The sequence below is a fragment of the Ammospiza nelsoni genome, chromosome 3 (assembly GCF_027579445.1).
Source record: "Ammospiza nelsoni isolate bAmmNel1 chromosome 3, bAmmNel1.pri, whole genome shotgun sequence".
NCBI classification, from domain to species: domain Eukaryota; kingdom Metazoa; phylum Chordata; class Aves; order Passeriformes; family Passerellidae; genus Ammospiza; species Ammospiza nelsoni.
Window position 1 is genome coordinate 111,701,870 of NC_080635.1, and position 21,900 is coordinate 111,723,769.

A 21,900-nucleotide genomic window follows, 5' to 3' on the forward strand; every position below is an offset into this window, starting at 1 on the left:
ATATGATTTATCCTATATAAATTGCCAGAACCCGTTTCAAGATTTCACTTCTGTGATATTTTTTCTCTGTCTGCAGCAGGCAGAATATTAAATCCAGCAATGGACACTCTGTGTGCTCCACTGCAGGTAAAATATAGGTGGGAAAAATAAATTATGGGTGCAAAGCTCCCTGTGAATACAACACAGAGCAGGTACCAGGGTGGAAATCAGGCACATTTATGCAGATTGCACAAGATCTCACCCATTTTTGGGTGGTCAGAACGAATCCCAGCCATGTGGACGGCTGCAGTTTTCCTCCTGAGGGAGCAGGCAGGGCCCCACCCTCTCCTGGCTGAAAGGTAACAGGAGTGAGGGATAAAAATAGCGCTGTTGTTATTCATGACAGCGCCTATAGCAACTGCTGCCTGAATAATTCATGGAGCAGGCGGGACAGAGGGATGGAGAGAGGTGAAGGCTGGGAAGAAGGCAGAAGCCTTCCCTGGCTTTTGGGACTCCCCAGGATTGTGCCCAAGGTCTCCTGGTTTCACCTCCCTGCTGCATTCTGGAGGTTACGGGGTGAAGAGGCAGCACAAGCTCACGGGGACATTGAGCACTTCCTATCCACTGGAAAAAAAGAGGAATTAAGCACTTAGCACAGGGCTGGGGTCTGGAGGGCTTGCAGAGAAACAGAAGGATCAAGGGTGGATGCAGGAGAATCCATGGGTGAATTGCACATGGAGCTCTTTAACAGCACTCAACGTGGATTTTCTCATCCCTTCCTCACACCTCTGTGTGTCAGCATCCACCTGTACTTGGGGTTTCTGAGGTTTAAGGGTACTCTGTGATCCTTCTGAGATTCTGGGATGTTGTGGGGTTTTATTGTTGTTGCTGTTGTTTTTGTTGTTTCCTTTTTTGGGGTTTTTTTGGGGGGTTTTTTTGTTTGGTTGGTTAGTTGGTGGGTTTTTCTTGTTGGATTTTTTTTTCCTCTTAGTTCATCTAAATGTCAATTTTCAAGCCACAGTGCCATTATGAAGTTGCCATCTATTCACTTTCCTGGCTGCTGAGTAGCCTTGCCTCACCCATGAAGGGCAGGGGAGAGGCTTGTGGCTCATTCACAGCTCCAAAAAATGGATGGAGAGGATCCCAAATTCGATGGGGTGTCACCTGATCATCAAGCAACAGAGTGGAGTGGAGGTTTCAAATCTATTTGTAATAAAAAAGAAGGATAATAACATGGAATGCAATGTTTGGAATGGAAAAAAGGTCACTTTTTAGAACGGAAATTATGTGGTCAAATGAGACCACCTATGAGAAGTTTTTATCAGGGTAAATCTACGTTTTCCAGGGGATTAAAGGGATTTCTATTTCCTGGGCTCTCCTGAAGCTGCAGGAGCTGAACTCTAACCAGGGAGTGAATTCACTCTCACAAGTGGAGTGTTGTCCTGACTCTCACCACAAATAATTTAATGCTGAAGAAACCCTTCTTAATCCTCCCTCCTGACGTTTTCCCTAACATAGGCTGGAGAATTTCACCCCACTGCATCTTCACCCAGCTCAGGCATTTCTGACATCATTTTCTTGAAGTATTTGCTATTCCCACACACTCTGGTAAATCTTTAAACAGTTCTAGCTCTTGTGGGTTTTTTCCTAATTGTGGAGAAGAATAACATGGAAAACTACTGTCAGGAGTATAAATGGAATTTCTTTACTGAAAGACACAGGCAGCTGCTGGTATCTCACCAGGAGAGCACAGGAAAGTGGGTAAGGAGTTAAAGGTCTGACCTTCAGTGTGTTTGGATGGGCTGTAACCACCTCCTTTCTTCCCAGAGTAGCAGCCTAGAGCATATGGATTTGTTTTTCCTCCCAGATGCCTCTAGCATGGCCCTAGCACAGTGATGGGAACATAAAATCTTGTTGTGGTCCTGCTCCTGAGATGCACAGCTTCTCCAGATCCCACAGGGATTCATCCTGTTTTCCTGCTGTGCAGGAGGAAAATTCAGCAATTAATAGAAAACCAAAACAAACCCACACAGGCCCTGCCTGCGGGCAGAAGGAAAACTGAATTCCAAATGAAACCAGAGGAGTGGCTGAATCAACAACAAAGCTCTGGAATGGAGCAACCCAACCACACTTGCAGGGAAATCCAAAGGGCCCAGACACAGAGCTGAGGTTTTGATGTTGCTATTTTGGTCTCCTCATCTGCTCTCATGACTTCTGGCTGTTACTAAAGACAGTGACAGCTGGTTCCTTTTTTTTTTTTTTTTTCCCTATTCTCTCATTTTCTCCACCCTCAAGCCTGGAAATCATCCATTTGTATGCAAAACATCTCTGCCTCTTCCTGGGGATCTCTGGGAGCTGCTTGCAGCCCTGGGGCAGGATCCACTGGTCACATCAGCAAGTTATGTTCAGCTTTAGAATCACAGAATCACAGAACTTTGTGGGCTGGAAGGGACCTAAAAGAACATTCAGTTCCACCCTCTGCCATGGGCAGGGACACCTTCCACTATCCCAGGCTGCTCCAAGTCCTGTCCACTTCCAGAAAAGTGTACATCACCCTAATTATAAGGAATTTTTTCCAAGTATCTAATCTAACCCTGCCCTTTTTCACCCATTCCCCCTTGTCTGTCCCTCCATCCCTTGTCCCCAGTCCCTCTCCAGCTCTCCTGGAGCCCCTTTAGGCCCTGGAAGGGGCTCTGAGCTCTCCCTGGATCCTTCTCCTCTCCAGGTGAGCACCCCCAGTTCTCCCAGCCTGGCTCCAGAGCAGAGGGGCTCCAGCCCTTGGAGCATCTCTGTGGCCTCCTCTGGTCTCTCCAGCAGCTCCACATCCTTCTGCTGTTGGGAGTCCCAGATCTGGAGGCAGCTCTGCAGCTCACCTGAGTGGGACAGAGGGGCAGAATCCCCCCTCCCCTGCTGCCCCAAAGCATAGGGGGTTTCAGGGATGGGTCAGGTCCAGCTCTCACCCGCCAGCACCCCCAAATCCTTTTCCCCAGTGCCGCTCTGGATCCATTCCCCGCCCTCATGGGGAGCTGGGAAGTTGTAGCACTCCGTGTAAGGCACATTAGTAACCCCCATCAGACTGTCACAATGTCACTGCTGCGGGCAAACCACGAGGAGGCAGGAAAGTCCTGACCCCAAATTGCTACACAATCCTTGTGCAGCACGTGGGGAACAGCTGATGGTGCCCAAATTAACTGTATCAAGTGCTTCATTCTGACTGCAGAGGGTGAACCCAAGTTAGCCTTGGTAACCCAAGGCTTTTATGGATTTTTTTCCCCCCTGAATTATTAGTTAAAGAAAGCCTTAGTGTTCCTATGTCTTCTTAGTGTTCTAATTCTGCATCTGCAGAATTTTTATGCAAAACTTGCCAAATGTATGATGAGCATCAATTCTTGCCCCATGGGAAGGAGTTCCATATGGGCACAGACAGGGCAAAAAAATTTCTCTTTTACCCCACTACAATAACAACAAGTCATTATTCTTTATTACAGGAAAAGGTAACTCCTACTTCCTGGATTACCTTTGGTGCTTGTAATAACTCAGCTATCTTTGGTGCAAAGCTGCTACATTGGTCCTCAGCAGCACAGTGTGGACATGGTGTGTGTGGAGGCTTCTTGGTGGAGGGAGACCCTGATCCACAAAAGAAAATCCTTTTTTTGAGTTATAACTCTAAACAGCTAAAAATAACAGGACAACATTTTGCAGGTCCCTTCCAAGGTCCCTTCCAACCCAAACCATTCTATGATGCACATTTGGGTGGGGAATTAAGGCATTCAGGACATGTTTGAGGGCACAAAGTGTGTTTGAATCATCAGATGACTGTAGAGGGTAGGGAGAGCTCAGCCTGGTACAACCCAGTCCTGACTCTGGGACTAATCTCCTGGGCAAACACAACCACACCTGGGCTTTGACTTGGAGGGAGCTGGGTGATTCATTTCAGGGTTTAAAATGTCAATGCTAGGGAGTAACAGCAGGGTGAGTTTGAGCACAGCAGGGTAAGTTTGAGATGAACTACAGAGCATGGCTTGGTACCACTCACCTGAGAGGCAGGGATCAAAGAGCTCTCGCTGTGCAGCCCCCACCAGGCTTGGGGTGCAGAACAGGCTGTCAGCACCCTCCAGGAGAGCAGTTATCCCACACAGAGCTGCCGTTTGTCCTTCCCATGGCTGCCCTGGGGCATCCCTTGAGGGTAAATGAGGTAAAAACCTTTCACTGGGGTAAAACAGTGGTGCAGGTGGCCTGGCAGCATTGCAGTGCCTGTGTTGCAGCAGGGATGTCACACCCCACCATCCCCATCTGCCTGGGTTGTATTTTATGTCCCACCTCCTACATTGCCCCTTGTCCTGTCCCTCCATGCCTTGTCCCCAGTCCCTCTCCAGCTCTCCTGGAGCCCCTTTAGGCCCTGGAAGGGGCTCTGAGCTCTCCCTGGATCCTTCTCCAGGTGAGCACCCCCAGCTCTCCCAGCCTGGCTCTAGAGCAGAGGGGCTCCAGCCCTTGGAGCATCTCCATGGCCTCCTTTGGTCTCTCTCCAGCAGCTCCACATCCTCCTGATGGTGGGGTTCCCAGATCTGGAGGCATCTCTGCAGGTGGGGTCTCACCAGAATGAAGCAGAGGGGCAGAATCCCCTCCCAGTTTCAGGAATGGAGGAGGAGGATGGTGAAGTATTATGGGTCTTTCAGGAGATGTCTTAGAGGGACATAAAACGAGTGCAAGATGTCACAGGGGAGGTTGGTAGCTGCCAGTTGCATCTCATTGACATCCCTGAATGGAATGACAGGGAGAAATTGAGGTTCCTTCCCACCTTCTTCACCCTGGATGTTTTCCCTCCTCATTTTGGGGTCATTGGCTCTCCCATGTGGTGTGAGATTTGTGCTGGGATGTGCTGAACCTTCACCCAGGCTGCAGAGATCTTATCAGAGCCACAAAATCACATTCCTGGGCTGCCTCTCTGTGGATGCTCGCCCTGCAGAACAAGCAGTCCTTCTGTTTTCCTCATAAACCCATCAGAAACCAGCGGTTCTGACAGGCTGGAGCAGCAGAACGTGCATGAACCAGCTGAGGCAGAGCCTGGAGAGGGCAAACTCTGTAACTCATAAATTAACCTGCTCCTGGGGTCACGGTGACCCTACAGCTGAACCCACCACTGTGCCTTTGGCACAGCTCCATCCAGGATCCATCAGCTTCTCCCACACATTTCCCAGGCATTGCTCAGGAGCCCTGAGCTGCTCCTGAAAGGCCATTTGGGTGAAAATGCCTGGTTTTTGGAGCCCAAAGATTTTGGTGCTGGCAGCTGGCTTGGGCCATACTGCCTTTAGCTTGGAAATCTTGTGGAAAATCATCTGCTCCTCCACACTTGCATGTCCACAGCACTGAAATCAGGGGTTCCCCCCCACTCCATGGAAGTCATCTGGTCCAGCCCCCTTGTTCATTTAGGGCCACACAGACAGGTTGCCCAGGTCCATGTCCAGATGGATTTTAAATATCTCAAAGGATGGAGGTACCTCTTGCTGGGCAACCTGTGCCAGTTCTTGGCCTCACAGTGAAGAAGTGTTTCCTGGTGTTCAGAGGAATCTCCTGTGCTTCAGTGGGTGCCCATAGCCCGTGGTCCTGTGATTTTTACTTTAAATGTAGAATCTCCATCTTTGAGGGTGATCTCTGGGGCTGAACCAGGTGACCTCCAAAGGTCCCTTCCCATCCCAAATCACCTTGCAGTGACTTGTAAATCCTGTAAGGAGCATCTGAGGGAGCTGGAGGGCTCAGCCTGGAGAAAAGGAGGCTCAGGGGGGACCTTGTGGCTCTGCACAACTCCCTGACAAGAGAGGACAGCCAGGGGAGGGTGGGCTCTGCTTCCAAGGAACAGGGACAGGACGAGGGACAGAACCTCAAGCTGTGGCCAGAGGAGGTTCTGGCTGGACATGAGGCAGAACTTCTTCATGGAAGGAGTGGTCAGGCATTGGAAGGGCTGCCCAGGAGGCGCTGGAATCTCCATCCCTGGAGGTGCCAAGGAAAAGCAGGACGGGGCACTCAGCTCTGCGTTCGGTCACAGGTTGGACTCGATGACCTCGGAGGAACGACTCTGATTCTGTGACTTTGCACCCCTCTCACGGATGTGTCACTGAGCTCTGTCCTGCACCTACCCCTGGTAGGTGATCAGGGTGGTGCCGCGGGGTTGAGCCGCGCTTTGTCCGGCCTGGGCCGGGCCGGGCCGGGCTGGGCTCGGCCCGCGGGGCCACCCCGGGGCGGGGCGGGGCGCGCATGCGCGGGGCGGCCGCGGGGGCTCCCGGAGGCGGCAGCGCCGGGACTCGGCGGCGGCAGCGGGACAGGGGAGGGGACAGCGGACACCGAGGGGACACCGAGAGCGAGCACTGAGAGCGGGCACTGAGAGCGGTGAGTGCGGGACGGGAGAGCCCACACTGAGAGCAGGGGGTGAGTGCGGCCACTGAGTGCAGGGGGTGAGTGTGGACATGGAGTGCGGGAGATGGAGAGCAGGCACTGAGTGCGGGCACTGAGAGCGGACACTGAGGGCGATCCCCTCCCTGCGGTCCCCTCCTCTTCCGCCGGGATACCCGAGGGTCCCCGGGGAGTTCCCGGTGCGCTCCTGCATCCCCGCGGCGCCGGGAGCATCGTTCCCTGCGGGAGAAGCGGGATGCGGGATGGGTGCGGGGGTGGGCGGTGGGCGGTGCCTGGTGCTTGCAGACACCCCTGGGATGCGGGGGGATGCGGGATCTTCCCTCTGTGCCACGCACAGTTGTGGTTCATCCAGCCAGGGTTGGTTCAGGTGAGTGCTGGGGAAGAGCTTAAGGAGGGCAGGGATGAGCAGGGAGACGCGGGTTTTGCCTTAAATTCCCCCGTTACCGGCATCTCAAGGGCTTCCTGAAGGAGAGAGGTGGGCAGTGGTTTTCCTGCGTGTTTGTTTGAAATGGCTGTGGGCGGATTTTCCTTTAACGACTTTGACACCCGGGGAGCTCTGGAGGCCACGGGAAGGAGATGCATAGTTCAGCCGTGAGCTGGGAGAAGAACCAGCTCCCGGTGTTTGCCTTGGAGCTGCCGCCCGCTCCTTGCGCGGACACGAGCTGGGGCGCGTCTCCAAAGGGTCACCGAGGGATTGTTCCCTGCTGATCTTCTCCATAACACTTCGGGGTCATGTCCCCCCTGTATCTCATATCTCATCTGGATGTTTTCCTGGCTGAAAACTCCACAAGCATCTCACTTTTTTTTTCTTTTTTTTTTTCCCTAGGGGCAGGGAGGAAAATATTGTGGACAGTCTTAAAGTGTTCTGGTTTTCTTGAACACAAATATAGAGATATATAACTTCAGGTAAACATTTAACAATTGTTTGTTTGGTGCCAAACCAGTTCCTCCCTGGCATGAGCAGGGTTGGGTATGGAGCATCCCAGTAGCTGTGCCAAGGTGACACAAGGGGCACACAGGTTTTTACTGGGATGGGGAGGTGCAATTGTGGGATTGTAGCTTCAGAGCTGGGAAATTATTTAAATATTGCTACTTGGAGGATTTTTGAGTGGGATGAGGCTTGGAGCAACCTATTCTAGTGAAAGGTGGCCTGCCCATGGCAGGGGGGTTGGAATGAGATGAGCTTTAAGGTCCTTTCCAACCCACAATGTTTTGGGATTCTAGGATGGCTTGCTGCAGATTAGGATGAGGAGTGTAATGCTTCTCTGGCAACAGTCATTGAAAAAAAGCAAAGTTACAGAAAGGTCATGAAAAAGGATGAATCCAGCAGGTCTGAAGTCTGATTTTGCCCTCTGCCAGGGGACAGGCAGCCATGAATTCTGAATTCTAGCAGCAGACTGTGCCCCAGCCTTGGGGTGCTGTGGTGATATGTGCTGCAAACAGTTCCTAGAAACCCACTCAGGACTCATCAGGCCAAACCACACAGTTGCACATTCCCTCCCACGCAGCTGGGGAAGGTGTGGGTTAACAGCCCTGCACCCTGCAGGATTTTCTGTTTCCTGGATATTAATTGTTTTTATTTGTTTACGCTGAAGCTGCAGCCGCAGCCTGTGGCTGAGCCAAGGGCTGTGTCCCTGTGGATGCAGGGAGGGATGGCAGGGAGGGATGGCCACAAGGGAGGTGCCACCACCAGGTCACATGCATGAGCTTGCAGCTGCTTGCACATCTTGTGTCAGGCACCAGCTTAATTTTTTATCTGTCAGTTTACAGGGTACCCCTTGCTCACGGGGTCAGACCAGTGGCCCTCAAAGTGCATAAACAATTAATCATTAGTAAATTTCAGAAGAATAAATGCCCAGGGAGGCTGCTGGAGGCTGCAGCTGTGCAGATGCCATAAATTATAAGCTTCATCCTTCACAGCATCATGGAATGGTTTGGATTGGAAGGGACATTAAAGATGGTCCAGTTCCAGCTCCCTGCCATGGACAGGGACACCTTCTACTAGACCAGGTTCCTCCACGCCCTGTCCACTTCCAGGTAGTAAGGGGCAGATTGCTCCCATCTCCTTCCCACCCTCCAAATCCTTGGGATTGGGTAGGTTCTAAGCAAGTGAATGCAGCACAGCCTGCATGCCTTTTGTGGAGGGAATCTGCCATCTGCTCCTTCCTTGGAGCTTTGTAGACTCTGGGAAGGGCATCACTTCTGTCACTGCAAACCCAGAACCTGGCTGGGAGAGCCCATGGGGTTAAATGGGACGAGGTCCAGGATGGGGACAAAGACTTTTATTTCAGGGGAGAAGAGAGCTCCCAGCTCCACGTGGTTGGCACAGGGCTGTAGTCTCTCCCTGGCAGTGCCTCCTCTCTGCCCGCAGCAGCCGCAGGGCTCTGCATGATTTATGTACATTTTTTTCGAGTGACCAAAGCTCTAAAATCTGCAGTCTTAAAAAAAATCAAAAGCAAGAGGCTTTTGTGGATGACAGCAAAGCTGAGCAGCCTCAGCCCTGAGGTTTTTTGGGGATGATTTGAACCCACAAACAGCACATGGCCAGTTTGGTTTGGTCGCTCTGGCCACAGGCAGATGGTTCCAGGGTTGTCCCATCAGCAGATGGATCTGAGCAGGGAGGGATTGGATGCCTTGTCGAGGTTTCCCTGTGCTAGCAGGAGTTCCCAGCTCTAGATCTGCACTGAAGGAAAATTAGTGCTAAAGGAAGCTTAGGAGGTGAAAGTGGGATGCCACTGTGACAAATCCAGGCTCCTTTTTCAGTCAGTGCAGGGGGAAAACCCCCAGGCACTTTCCTGGCACAATTCCAGTTTCTGGAAAGGGTCAGTCTCAGCCCATCAGTGATCCCTGCATGGCTGAGTACAGCAGGCAGGGACTGGTGGGGCTGGCAGGACCAAAACCATGCCCAGGGGTGTGTTGACACTTCAGCAGCCTGATGGTTACAGTTTGGGACTGTGTCCCAGTCTGGTTTGATTCCTGGTGTACTCATCCAGGGATTTCACCTGAAATTCAATCCCAAAGCATCGGGTGCTGTGTTGGTTTTGTGTGGGAAAAGAAAGTGGTGAAGGGATCAGGAAAGCACAAACAGCAAAGGATTAGTGAGATCAGGGAGAAAAGCTGCAGAATATTACCTCACTCTTGAGCAAATTTTGATACAGAGAGAGTGGATTTGCCAGAGGAGGGAATCCTCAGCCAGAAGAATTATTTTTTCTTTTCAGGAATTATTGACTGTGTTATCAGCAGCATCACCAAGCTCTAACCTGGGTTAGGCATGAGGAAACTGCAGCTGTGCTATCACAGCAAACCAGAACTGTGCCATTCCCTAACGTGGTTTGGGAGATAGCAGAGTGCAGGAGTTGTTCCTGGCTGACAGTTTGTGTGTGGCCCCCCCCCCCCCCCCATTTGAGGGGTGCAGCAGCACAGGAATTGCCAAGCCAGCTCAGCTGACCTCTGAGAACCTGATGTTGTGAAAATCAACCCCCTCCTTGCACGTGAGGCTTGGATTCTCACAGCAAAGCCACCAGCCTCATCCAACCTTTGGTTTCCTATCTTTGGGGTTCCATTCTCCTGCTTTGCTCCCCCAAACACCACAGGGCCTCAGGGGTGCCCCCCTTGCTGGGATGCACTTGCCAGCAGCTTTGTTTTTGCTCTGTGCCCTCTGAGCACAGCGTTCCCTGTGCTGGCTCCACTGCTCTCATCCCCTGGCCCCATCCCAAAGCTCAGGCAATGCTTAGCCCATGTCAAGAGGCACTTGGTGCCCAGCAGGGCTGAGCTGGCTGCTGGCCCAGCTGGCTGCCAGGCCAGGAATTGCAGGGGAGCTGACACTGCTGTGGCTTCCGTGGGGATCCTGCCACCTCCCACTGGCTTTCATGGCTCGTCTCCCAGCATCACGGGACACTCGTTTCCTGAGGGACACAAGCTTGGACAAGCCCTGCTTGGGCTGCACACTGTGTGTGTGTGTAAAGGGGAGAATTTGAGCTGTCTTCTTTTATTTGAAATTCATCATGAGATTATTTGGACCTTTTTTTCTGAAGAGATCAGGTTGTTTTAAGTCGTGCCCTTCAGTAAATCACATGGCATCACCTTTTACCTTCCAGAGCATGCCAACCTGTGCAGGTCCCTGTTGGAGGAGTAACTGGGCTGATGTAGATCTAACAGGGTACCTAAGTGCCTTGAGGGAAATAAAATCTTCTGTGCAATTCACTGTTAAGTAGTCCCAGCACTGCCCAGTGCATTAGGAGCATATCTCATTCCATCAGGCAGATGAGGACTGATATCTCCATTTCCTACATGGGGAAGTGTAAGCCCAGTTTAGAAAAACCCCAAGCACCTTGCCCCTCTCTGGTTGTGGGGATTTCCACTTCTTTGATGCTGGAGAGTAGATAAGTTCTTCACATCCTGCTGCCTGCCCTGGCAGGGCTGGTCCCTGGCACAAACCATCAAATCATGGAATCAACAGAGTGGTTTGGGTTGGGAGGGGCACTAAGGCTTATCCAGTTCAACCCCCCTGCCATGGGCAGGGACACCTTCCCATATCCCACTTTGCTCCAAGCCCTGTCCAACCTGGCCTTGGACCCTTCCCAGAGATCCAGGAGCAGCCACAGCTCCTTTAGGGAACCTGTGCTGGTTGTAAATCTCATATAAATCCCAGCAACTCCCCACAGAAGGAATCTGAGCTCTGAGTGTTCCTGCTGCAGTCTGGAGCAATGTTGGCACCTAAATCTGTGGCAGGAGAAGGAAGCAGGTAATACTAAAACTGCACAGGAACTGCTTCTTGAGTTCTCTTATTTTCTCAGCTCTGGAGGGGCCTTTCCAAAACACGTGGCAAGAATAGGATGAAGGAGCTGGCACTGTGCTCCCAGGATGGTCTTTCAAAGTTTTCTCCAGCCCTTCAGAATGGTTTAATTACAGGAGGAGATGTTTGTGCTCAGGGAGGACCAGCCTTCAGACAACAGGGTTTGGGATGGGGCTTATCCAGTGCCTCTGAGCTGGGTGCAGCCCTGGTGCAGCCTCTCCCAGAGCTGGACTGCTCCCTGCCATCCTGGTGCACTGGGAGCTGTGACACCAAAGTAAACCCATGCAGGAATGGGTCACAATAAAACCCATTCCTAAAACCCATTTCAAACCCATTTGAAAGCTTCAAAATGACCTGGAGTCCCCCCTGGGACTTTTAGGAGAGAGGAATTCAGGCATTAATCACATGCAGCTCTCCAAACCACTCTGTTGGCCACTGCTGTTATTTTCATGCTGTCCACAACCACTACTTCTTTTTTTTTTTTTCTGTTTTAAATGCCATGCATTTATCAAAGACTTACCCAAAGCTGAGTACCCCCAGTCCTCCCTGCTTTGTTTACCAGGAATTACTGCCTTTTTGGAAGCCTGTGTAAAATTCTGGTGCCTGAATACCAGCCTGCAAGCAAATCTATCACATTGGTCCAGCCTCAATCCCAGACAGTGAACTCGGGGGCCTGACTGGTGGGAAAATCGACTGTACTCTGTAGGAAATTTTCTCATTCAAACCCTTCCATCAGACTGTGACCAAAAAGCAAAAGAGCTGGGAAAAAGCTCGGGTTTCCAATTACCCTCTTCAAAAGGGAGAGAAAAATTGGAACAGGATCGTTCTCCTCCTGTGCCGGGAGTTTTTATTGTGGATGTCATGATCCAGCCTGGCCATCATCCACGCCCTCCTTCTCGCCTTGCAGCTCCCTCCCTGAACAAACGATACTTGGTTGCTGTTAATTGGGAGCAGCCAAAATAACTGAATCCCCCGGAGATGGGAGTGAGGACGGAATCTCAACGAGACACCCCGCCGATGAATGTGGCTTTCAGCTGCTCCTACGCTCCCGTGAAGGGAAAAGAATAGGGGCTCTGTGAAAGTGAAACAGCCAGTGCTGACCTTGGGTTTCTGGGTTGGTGTTTTTTGTTGTGTTTTTTTTTCTCTTTCTCTTTTCTAACGTTAATTGCTCGTCACTTTGTCCCATCACATGATCGCTGGAAGCTGCCAACTCGTTCTCACTCACTCATATCACAAGGTTTGAAATAAGCAGGGTACCAGGTTTCTGATTTAGCATTGTTCAGCCCAGTATCAGATGTGTTTCTTGTGATTTCGGACTATTATTTTGAAAATCTCTGCCCCTCACAGCCTGTTTAAAACTGGCAATTTCCAGCTCTGAAAGCCTGCCTGGAATAATCTGTGCTGTCAGGGAGATGTGCAGTGCCCAGGCTCTCTGGGGCAATGCTCACTGCATGCACTGAGCTCTGGGGATGAGAGACCTTGGCAAAATCCTGGCATGAGTACGAGCGGTGCAAGGCGGAGCCAGGCTGTGCCTGGGACAGAAGCTGCCTGTGTCTCTCACATCCTTGTCAGAATGCAAAGCAGGCAGGCCATGGACAGCATTCCCATGCATTCCCATTCCCAGGCTCAATTGCCACTCTCCCATGTGTTGCCGTTGCTCTTTATGTGCAGTTTTCAGCAGGTTTCTCCACAGGAGATGAGCATCTCTGCAGGTCTTTGCCCTCTTGCCCTGTCCTTGCAGTTGTGCCCTCTTGGAGGTTTTCAGTTCCTGCTCTGCTGAGATTCACTCTGGCATTACTCTGTTCTCTCCAAGATATAAGGAACTTCAGCATGTCCTTTCTTCCTCTGCCTCACCATCATGATCATTGAATCATAGAATCCCAGAATGGTCTGGGTTGGAAAGATCATTTTGCTCCAACTCTTCTGCCACAGGCAGGAAGAAATTCTTCCCTGTGAGGGTGGTGGGGCCCTGGCACAGGTTACCCAGAGAAGCTGTGGTTGCTCCATCCCTGGAAGTGTCCAAGGTTGGATGGGGCTTGGAGCAAGCTGGGATAGTGGAAGGTATCCCTGGCTGTGGCAGGAGGTTGGAATGAGGTGATCTTTAACATCACTTCCATCCTGAAGCACTCCACAATTCCATGATTTATGAATGAACTCCACTAGCTACAGAAACCAGAAGAGACTGTCTGTGCATTAGAACAGGGCAGAGTGAGTGTTGCCTCCTGTTCACACTTTGCCTTCACAGGACTGCCCCAAAGTCAACATTTGCCTTGCCTGCCTAGATTTTGGCATGTAACTCCATAGGGATGCACAACCTGCTGAATGAACTGCATGTCCCATCATGGATTAGGACCCTGCAGACCCTTAGGAGAGAAAAAAAGTCTTTATGAGTGAGAACAACATTAACTGCCCAGCAAGTGTGCTATCTTCAGCATTGCACATCTGTGAAACTAAAAGAGCATTTCCAGGGACCATTTTGACTTCTGTGGCCAAGGCAGCTCCATGAAACACAGCAGACCAAGTCCCCTGTGGCAAACAGAGAAACAAACCTCCAGCCTTGAGAGATGCTAAGGGAGAAAGCCTAGGCAGTATAGGGCAGAAAGAATTTTCTGGAAAATGAAACCTAGTTATGACAGCTCCCCTCTGCTAGAATACAGAAGCAACATGAAAATATTTTGTTTCTTATCAGATGCTTTGGCTTTCTACAGGAAGTGAGACTTGCTGCCTGCTTGAGAGTCTGCCCTGACTTTGCTCTTCATACTGTCTCACCCTGAGACTGCCGGTTCCCACCTCCTTGCTTTCAGAAACTCTCTCATGGTGTTTAACACTGTCCTGTTCTCTGTATCACAGCCTAGCAGGGGTCTCCCATCATGGAATCACAGATTGGTTTAGGTTGGAAGGGATCTTAAAGCTCTTCTAGTTCCAGCCCCCTGCCATGGGCAGGGACACCTTTTCTAGACCAGGTACCCACACAAACTGTTGGTGTCTCACCTCTGGACACAGCTAGTAGGAGAAAAATTGAAACAGGAGAAAAATTGGCTGTTTTCCACAGTCAGGCAAAATACTTATTTGTATTTCTTTCTTTTTTTTTTCCTACCTCCATCCTCTGCAGCTCCAGTTGTGTGCATATAAGCTTAGGAGACAGATTCTGCTCCTGCAAATCTGTGTGTGTTGATTTCACAGGAGTAACCACAGCCCTGCACAGTCTGGTGGGGCCCCATCAGCACCAATTTCAGTTTAACATGGGCATTTGTGATGAATTCTCCTCTATTTTGTATGACACAAACACCAGCAGGGAACAGAGGTATCTAGGTTATTGGGAAACAGGGGGTATTGGGAATTAATTTAATGCCAGGAGTTGTTCTCCACATATCAGGATCCTGCTGTGCCCTGAATCTGAATCTTGCCAGCCAGAGCTTAGCAAGTCTGGAGGTTACCAAGGAACAGAGCAGCAGAGGAGTGCCCAGCACAGGGTTTGGCTGCTCTGAGCATCCAGGGACTTCTCTGGCAGTCCCTCAGCTTTGGCTCCATGGATGCTGCCAAAGCTCTGATGCTGTACCCAAACTGCAGCCAGCTTGGATGTGAAGCCTCTCATTTCTTCAGTCCTTCTCAGTCCTGATGCTTCTTACTTGTGGAGGGATGAGGGCTGCAGGTTTGGGACTGTGGATTCCTCCACTTCTCCTTCTGCCATACTCTCTACAGTAATCCATGGGCAAGTTGTGTGACAGGGGAGGTTGAATTTCTTTGCAATTGCCATGATTTGTTTGGGACCCTCTTAACTCATGTGCAGACATGCTGTTTATCCCTTAGATGAGTGATTTACATCCCAGTTTTGTCCCTGAGCATTTTGTTCTGGGGTAAGGGGTGAAAAATCACCTTCATAAATCATCAGATGCTTCCTTGCCAACTAACTGCTTCCTGCAGCCCCTTGTTGGCAGCTTGTGGCTCCTGAACACACTCCAAGCTGAGTGCGTGAGGAAGTGGGGAGGAAGGGCAGGCTTGTGACATTGCTGTGCCCATCTGATGCAGGCTGACCTGCAGGGACAGGGCTCTGCCATCCCCCTCTGTGCTGAATTAGGTCAGGGAACAGATATCCCTGGGAATCTGGTGTCAGGACCCAGGACATCCCTCTGGCTGTCCTGAGCAGCCAAGACCCCTGCCAGGGGGCTCAGAGACCCTGGCACAGAGCCCAAAATGCCCCTGTGGTTTTGATTATGACCTGTGGAGCAAGTTACCAACCTTAGATGAAGATCTGCTAGCCACGACAAATTAAGTAGAATGACCATGAATTTATCACAAGGTGAAAAAGTAGATTTTGGGGTTTTTAGAATGGGGATTCAGGGGGCAAGGTGAAGGAATCTGGGCATGTCCAGCCTTTCTCCTTCTTCTTCTTGGGCTCCATCTTCTGCTGCGATGTTGGCACTTTTGGATTGGTTTAGAGTAGAAGCTCACTGTCTAACATAGGTGATAGGTATTGGAAAGTGATTGTAAACATTGTACACGTAGTTTTTAGTATAAAGACATAACACCACCCTGGGGGCAGGCAGAGTGCCTCTGACTGTGTTGCTGAGTGGACCTTGTCAGGCCAGGAAAATGAATTTTATAGATAAGATACAATAAACAACCTTGAGACCGAGAAATGAAGAGCCATGACTCCTTCTTCAAGCAGTGGGCTGGGAAAAGAGACTTTCGAACTCTTCTTGGGGTCACTCTGACCAGCTAGAGACCCCGACAATCTGGTACTCCCTCAGACCCTTCTCTAACTCCCCAGGATATCTGGTACCCCTAAACTTGACAATATTCATAGAATCATGGAATGGTTTGGGATAGAAGGGACCTGAAAGACCATCTTGACCCAACACCCTGCCATGGGCAAGGACACCTCCCACTATCCCAGCTTGCTCCAAGCCCTGTCCATCCTATCCTTGGACACTTCCAGGGATTCAGGAGCAGCCACAGCTTCTCTGGGTACCCTGTGCCAGGGCTCCACCACCCTCACAACCAGAAATTCCTTCCCAATATCCCATCTATCCTCACCCTATGGTAGTGGGCAGGCATTGCCCCTTGTCCTGTCCTTCCAGGCCCTTGTCCCAAGTCCCTCTCCAGTTTTCCTGGAATCCCTTTAGGCACTGGTAGGTGCTCTATGGGCAGTGTCTCCATGGTGCCATGGTTAATCCCACTGGGAATGGCAGCATGCTCTTCTCCCCGGTGCACCACCATTAACATTTCCTCTTTCTCCCATCCCCTCAGGGCAGGAAGAGACATTCCCTGGAGCGGGGCTGAAGGATGACAGCCATCCTGGAGCGGCTCAGCACGCTCTCCCTCAGTGGGCAGCACCTCAGCCGGCTGCCCCGGCTGCTGGAGGACGGCCTGCCCAAGATGCCGTGCACGGTGAAGGAGTGCGAGGTGCCGCAGCTCTTCCGCGAGCCCTACATCCACAGCGGCTACCGCCCCACCGGCCAGGACTGGCGCTACTACTTCCTCAGCCTCTTCCAGAAGCACAACGAGGTGGTCAACGTGTGGACTCATCTCCTGGCGGCCTTGGCCGTGCTGCTGAGGTTCAAGACGTTCGTGGAGGCCGAGCAGTTGCTTGTGGATGCGTGGTCCTTGCCGTTGCTCATCTTTGTCCTCTCCTCTGTCACCTACCTGACCTGCAGCCTCTTGGCCCACCTGCTGCAGTCCAAGTCGGAGCTGTACCACTACACCTTCTACTTTGTGGACTATGTTGGAGTCAGCATCTACCAGTATGGCAGTGCCCTGGCTCATTTCTACTACAGCTCTGACCAAGCCTGGTATGACAAGTTCTGGCTTTTCTTCCTGCCAGCAGCAGCTTTCTGTGGCTGGCTGTCCTGTGCTGGCTGCTGCTACGCCAAATACCGGTACCGACGGCCTTACCCCATCATGAGGAAGATGTGCCAGGTGATCCCAGCAGGGCTGGCTTTCATCCTGGATATCAGTCCCGTGGCTCACCGGGTGGTTGTGTGTCACCTGGGGGGCTGTGAGGAGGATGCTGCTTGGTACCACACGTACCAGATACTGTTTTTCCTTATCAGTGCTTATTTCTTTTCCTGCCCTGTCCCTGAGAAATACTTCCCTGGCTCCTGTGATATTGTTGGCCATGCCCACCAGATCTTCCACACCTTCCTGGCCATCTGCACCCTGTCACAGCTGGAGGCCATTCTTTTGGATTACAAGAACAGGCAGGAGATTTTCCTGAAGAGACACGGGCCTTTCACTGTTTATCTCTCCTGCATCTCTTTCTTTGGCTTGGTGGCCTGCAGTGCCATCACAGCTTACATCCTGCGATGCAGGATCAAGGCCAGCCTGGCTAAAAAGGACTCCTGAGAGTCACGGACGTGACAGGCATGACATCACCAGACAAAATCAAGGAAAAGGGCATAACATACTAGAGACATGACTGTCTTACTTGCCTAACACGCCGTGACTAACCAGGACCCTGGATTCAGATGGAGGGCTGGACACTTCATGCTGGATGCATTTTCACAGCAGGGATTGCCTTTTGCCATCCAGGGGGGGCCATGGAGTGTTTTAAGCCAGAACAAGTCACTGAACCAAAGATGCTGAAATAGGCAGAGGTTCCTTGTTCATTCTGGTAGAGCTGTGGGTGAGACCTTGCTGAAGGGCAGGGAGGGCAGCCTGGAGGCTGTGGGACTGCAGAAGGGTGTGCCAGGGCTCACAACACCATGAGGAGCACAGCTGGATGTGATGACCTCTCTGAGTTTGGCCATATCTGTGTGAGAACTGTTCCTGTCAAAGGCAGTAGGAAGGTTTTGGGAAGTTTGTGTTTCTAGGATTGCGGTGTGAGGGCACATGTGGCACTGTGGCTGCTAGAATCCTTTTCCTGTTCCAGCCAGGTTCTCTCTGAGCTCCCCTTTTCAAGGGTGTCAATGCCAGGGCACTTAGATGGCTTTGGGAAAACATCTTTGGAGATCCTGGCTTGACCTGGGCAGTTTGTCCTCTGGGACAAACTGGGTTGGTGTCATCTGTCTAGGGAGCCTGACCAACCTCTAGCAACGTCCATGAAATGTGGACTAACTTGGATGGGATCTGTTTGATACAGGAAAGGCTCTGCTCCTCCAACAACACTACTGTGGTCATGGCCAACAGGGTGTAAAGGTGAAGGAGTCTTTATTCCCCTCTTAATGGTGCTTTGTGTCCTTGGTCAGCATTATGGGAAAGCTGACCTTGAAGCTGCAGGGTTGCTGTTCTGTGATGAGTGGGGCTGTGGCTCTGGCATGTTTTTATCAGTATTAGATGAAGGTGGAAGAGCAAAAGGAAAAGCAGGGTGACAACATTAGGGTCCTGCACAACCTTGGGATGGCTTGGCCTTGGGACTTGGTGATTCCTGTGTGGAGTAGCAAAGATAGTGGTCAGGGTCACTTAATGTCCATGGGTCACTCCTGTCCAAGGTAACAAAAGCTGGATTACTGTGTCTCCCACTAGAAGAATCTATTCTGTGCTTGCCTTGGGGGAATACTGAACATGAAGCCACCAAGGAGGATTAAATCCTTGCTAAAACCAAGGAATCCATGGGATCTATCCCAGCCACAGATTTGTCTCATTGAGCCCAAGGGCAGGCAAATGAATTGTGATTGCTGGTTCTGAGCAGGCAGAGTGTAGGGTTGGGGATATGGTTGGTGATGACAAGCACTGATTTCTGCATTTCATCTGTGTTTCAGCTCTTGAGGTGTGTGTGTGTTCATGTCCCATGCATGTGCATGGGATTTGTTATCCAGAAAGGCTTTGCCTTGGGATTTTATATCTGCAGAGCCTCCTAGCTGGGTTAAGATTAACCTGAAGGAAACAGTGCTGTCCTGCTGGAGGAGCAAGGTGGGCTGGACAACAGATTTGTTAATAGATGGTGGAAAACAGACCTGGAGATTGGCACTTTGCTGGTCCTGTGTTTGGTAGGTAAATTTGGGACTCATGGCCCTATAGAGAATTAAATACAAAGGGAGAGGGAAGTAAGTTTGGAATATAGGAGAAGAAGTCATAGGAAAGCCTTCAGGAGGTCATCAACTCTACCCTTTCTCATCAGTCCTGGTCTCAGCTTAGAAATTAATTACTTGATTTTTGTAGGGTGTTTTTGATGGTACAGATGGTACAGCCATGCTGACCTAGAAGAAAATCTGCCTCAGGGGAGATGCCAAGCAGGGGTGGTCCCACTTGCACCTCGTTCAACCTCTTCCCATGCACAGAAGTTCATCTCACCACAGAGTGAGCCAGTGCCAGGAGAGGGACCTTTGGGAAACCAATCCTACTGAAAAAATGTCAGTAATTTTCGGCTGGTTTTAATTCTGAGCCAACTCACTTGGACAATGCAGCTGCTGGCAGGGAAGGGCTGGAGTGGAGGCCAGCAGCAGCTCCTCCTTGCATGGCAGCTGGCTGCTCAGCTCACTCAGCTGCACTGCTCCCTCCATGGCCTCTGGCTTTGTTTGTGGGTCTCCTCCCAGTTTGAGAAAAGGCTTCCAGTGCAAGCAGCTTTTTCTTGCAGGCTAATTTGCCTTGGTTTTGTGGTGGGTAAGGCAGAACAAGGCTCTGGGTGTGGAACTGGCTGGATGGTATCAGTGGGTTCCTGTGCAGAAACAAAGGTAAATCAGGCTGGTCCAGAGCTCATTTTTGAGATAAAATTAAGAAGGATTGGGCATGGCTGGTAATAGCAAACCTGCTCTGCTGCTACCTGGAGTTATACTGGTACCAAAGGAAGGGATCACCCAGGTGTCCCCTTCTCTGAGGGTTTGAAAGCAGATGACATGCCCTGCCCTTGTTGAAGGAGGGTGACTACAGTAATCTTGTTCAGGGACAGGGAGAGGAGCCCACATGGCTCTTCCAAGGTACTTCTGATCATATCTGGTACTTCTGATCATATCTTCTCCTCTCTGGCTGAGCAGAAGTGGGCAGTGGAGCAGCGGTGTGACAGTGGAGGTGGTTTTGCACACTCCCACGTTTCCCCTCAGGTGAAGCTATGCCCATCACCGTGTGGCCCTGCACTCCCACCTGGAGCTGACTCCTGGTTACGATGATGGGTGGAGTGAGCTGGGATCTACAACACAGATCTGTGCTGCTGTGAGGATGCGCCCTTGTGTCACAAGGGGCTCACCAACACTGGAGCTTCCTTTATCCCTGTCTCCATCCTCCTATTCCTCCAACCAGCTTCTTTCTTTCCTTCATTCTTGTGCCTTGTGCACCTGGCTGCCTTCCTGGGCAGACTCCACATGCTGCAGTCTCAGCTGGGAAGTGGCTGTGGAGGCTTTGCCAGTGATCCAGAGGTCACCAGGGCTGGATCTGGAAAAATCCTAAGTGCCTCTGTGATAAATGCTCAGCTTGTCTGAGCCCCCCAGGAGCTTCTCCTTGGGCTCACTGCTTGGAGCAGGTCTCCTCCATCCTGGTGTTCCTAAGGAGGCATGGCTGGGAAGAACGTACCAGTGGCCAGGCTTGGTGAAGAGCTGACCACCAAGGGTTGAGCACACCTGAGATCCCTCAGGGATCCCTGAGGTCACAGTCCTCTCCCTCAGGAATCTGGTACTGAGGTAGTGTTCCTTCAGATCTTGCAAACCAGAACAGCTCCTGAGAATTCATCCCAATGTGCCTTGTGCTATTTCTTTTGGGGATTAATCCTGAAGAAACCTGAGGATCAAGGGCAGCCTCTTTGCTGTCTGCTCCATGGTCCATGGTTGCTGTTAACAGCCAATTCCCACTGACAGGATTTGCTCCATGTACAGAGCAGGAGGGGAGGATGGAGACAGGTGCCTTCAATTTGTATTTATGCCTAATTTGTGTAACAAGGCAAGGACAGGTTCCTCATGTGCCTTGCATTTACATCTTTTACTGACAAGATTATTTTTAAGCACTGTTTGTTACTAAACAGAAGTACAAAAGAGTTTGTATTTTTTTCCTTTGGGAAACAGGGAAGGATATGAGTGCTCCTTATTAACCATCCCCTTCCCAACTCCCACCTGCTGACTTTGTATGGTTGAAAACATTGACAATATTTTAAGCTTTGTACTGTACTGATCTTTATTTAAAAACTTTAATGGAAAAAAAAATCTGTGAAAGCAAAACAATTGGTGTGGTGTGAAATTCCCAAATGCACAACTGTACAACTACAGAAGGTTATGAGTCATTAGAAAAAAAATAGGGATAATAATTACAGAGAGGATATATTAGAGAGATATTAATTACAATAATGAACAATAAGGTGTGGTTTTATCTGTGCATCTCAAAGCACTTCCAAGGTTTCATGATACCTTTTGAATTTCATTCCCTTTCCACAAGGGAAGTGCAGAACAACTGCCCTGACACTGATTAGAGAAATTTTAGTTCATCATCCACAGTCACAGAAGAGTTGATTTTGGAAAAGATCTCTGGGAGCCACTTGGTCCAACCCTGAGCTCAATCAGGGCCACTCAGAGCTGGTTGCTCAGGTCCATGTCCAGATGGATTTTGAATATCTCCAAGGATGGCAACTCCGTCACCTCTCAGGACAACCTGTGCCAGTGCTCAGCTACCCTCACGGTAAAAAAGTGTTTTCCTGATGTTCAGAGGAACTTCCTGTGTTCCAGTGTGTGCCTGTGCCCTCTGGTCATGGCCCTGGGATCCAGCACAGAGCCTCACCCTGTCCACTTTGCACCCTCCCTTCAGGGATTTATATACACCTGTAAAATCCTTTAAATATTACCTGACCTGATCCTCATCCA

The 21,900-nt window shown here is 50.6% G+C and overlaps 1 protein-coding gene across 2 annotated transcripts; it reads left to right on the plus strand.

Annotated features, from left to right (window-relative positions):
* The first annotated feature begins 6,309 nt into the window (after nucleotides 1–6,309).
* Nucleotides 6,310–21,267, plus strand: PAQR8 (progestin and adipoQ receptor family member 8). Of its 2 annotated transcripts, none has more exons than XM_059468979.1 (2): nucleotides 6,310–6,363; nucleotides 16,433–21,267. In XM_059468979.1, the coding sequence occupies exon 2, from the start codon at nucleotides 16,469–16,471 to the stop codon at nucleotides 17,525–17,527; it is 1,059 nt and encodes a 352-aa protein (XP_059324962.1). In that variant the 5' UTR covers nucleotides 6,310–6,363; nucleotides 16,433–16,468; the 3' UTR covers nucleotides 17,528–21,267. The 2 variants fall into 2 exon arrangements, with proteins under 2 accessions (XP_059324962.1, XP_059324963.1); XM_059468980.1 differs by lacking the exon at nucleotides 6,310–6,363 and adding an exon at nucleotides 7,238–7,293.
* The last annotated feature ends 633 nt before the right edge of the window (nucleotides 21,268–21,900 follow it).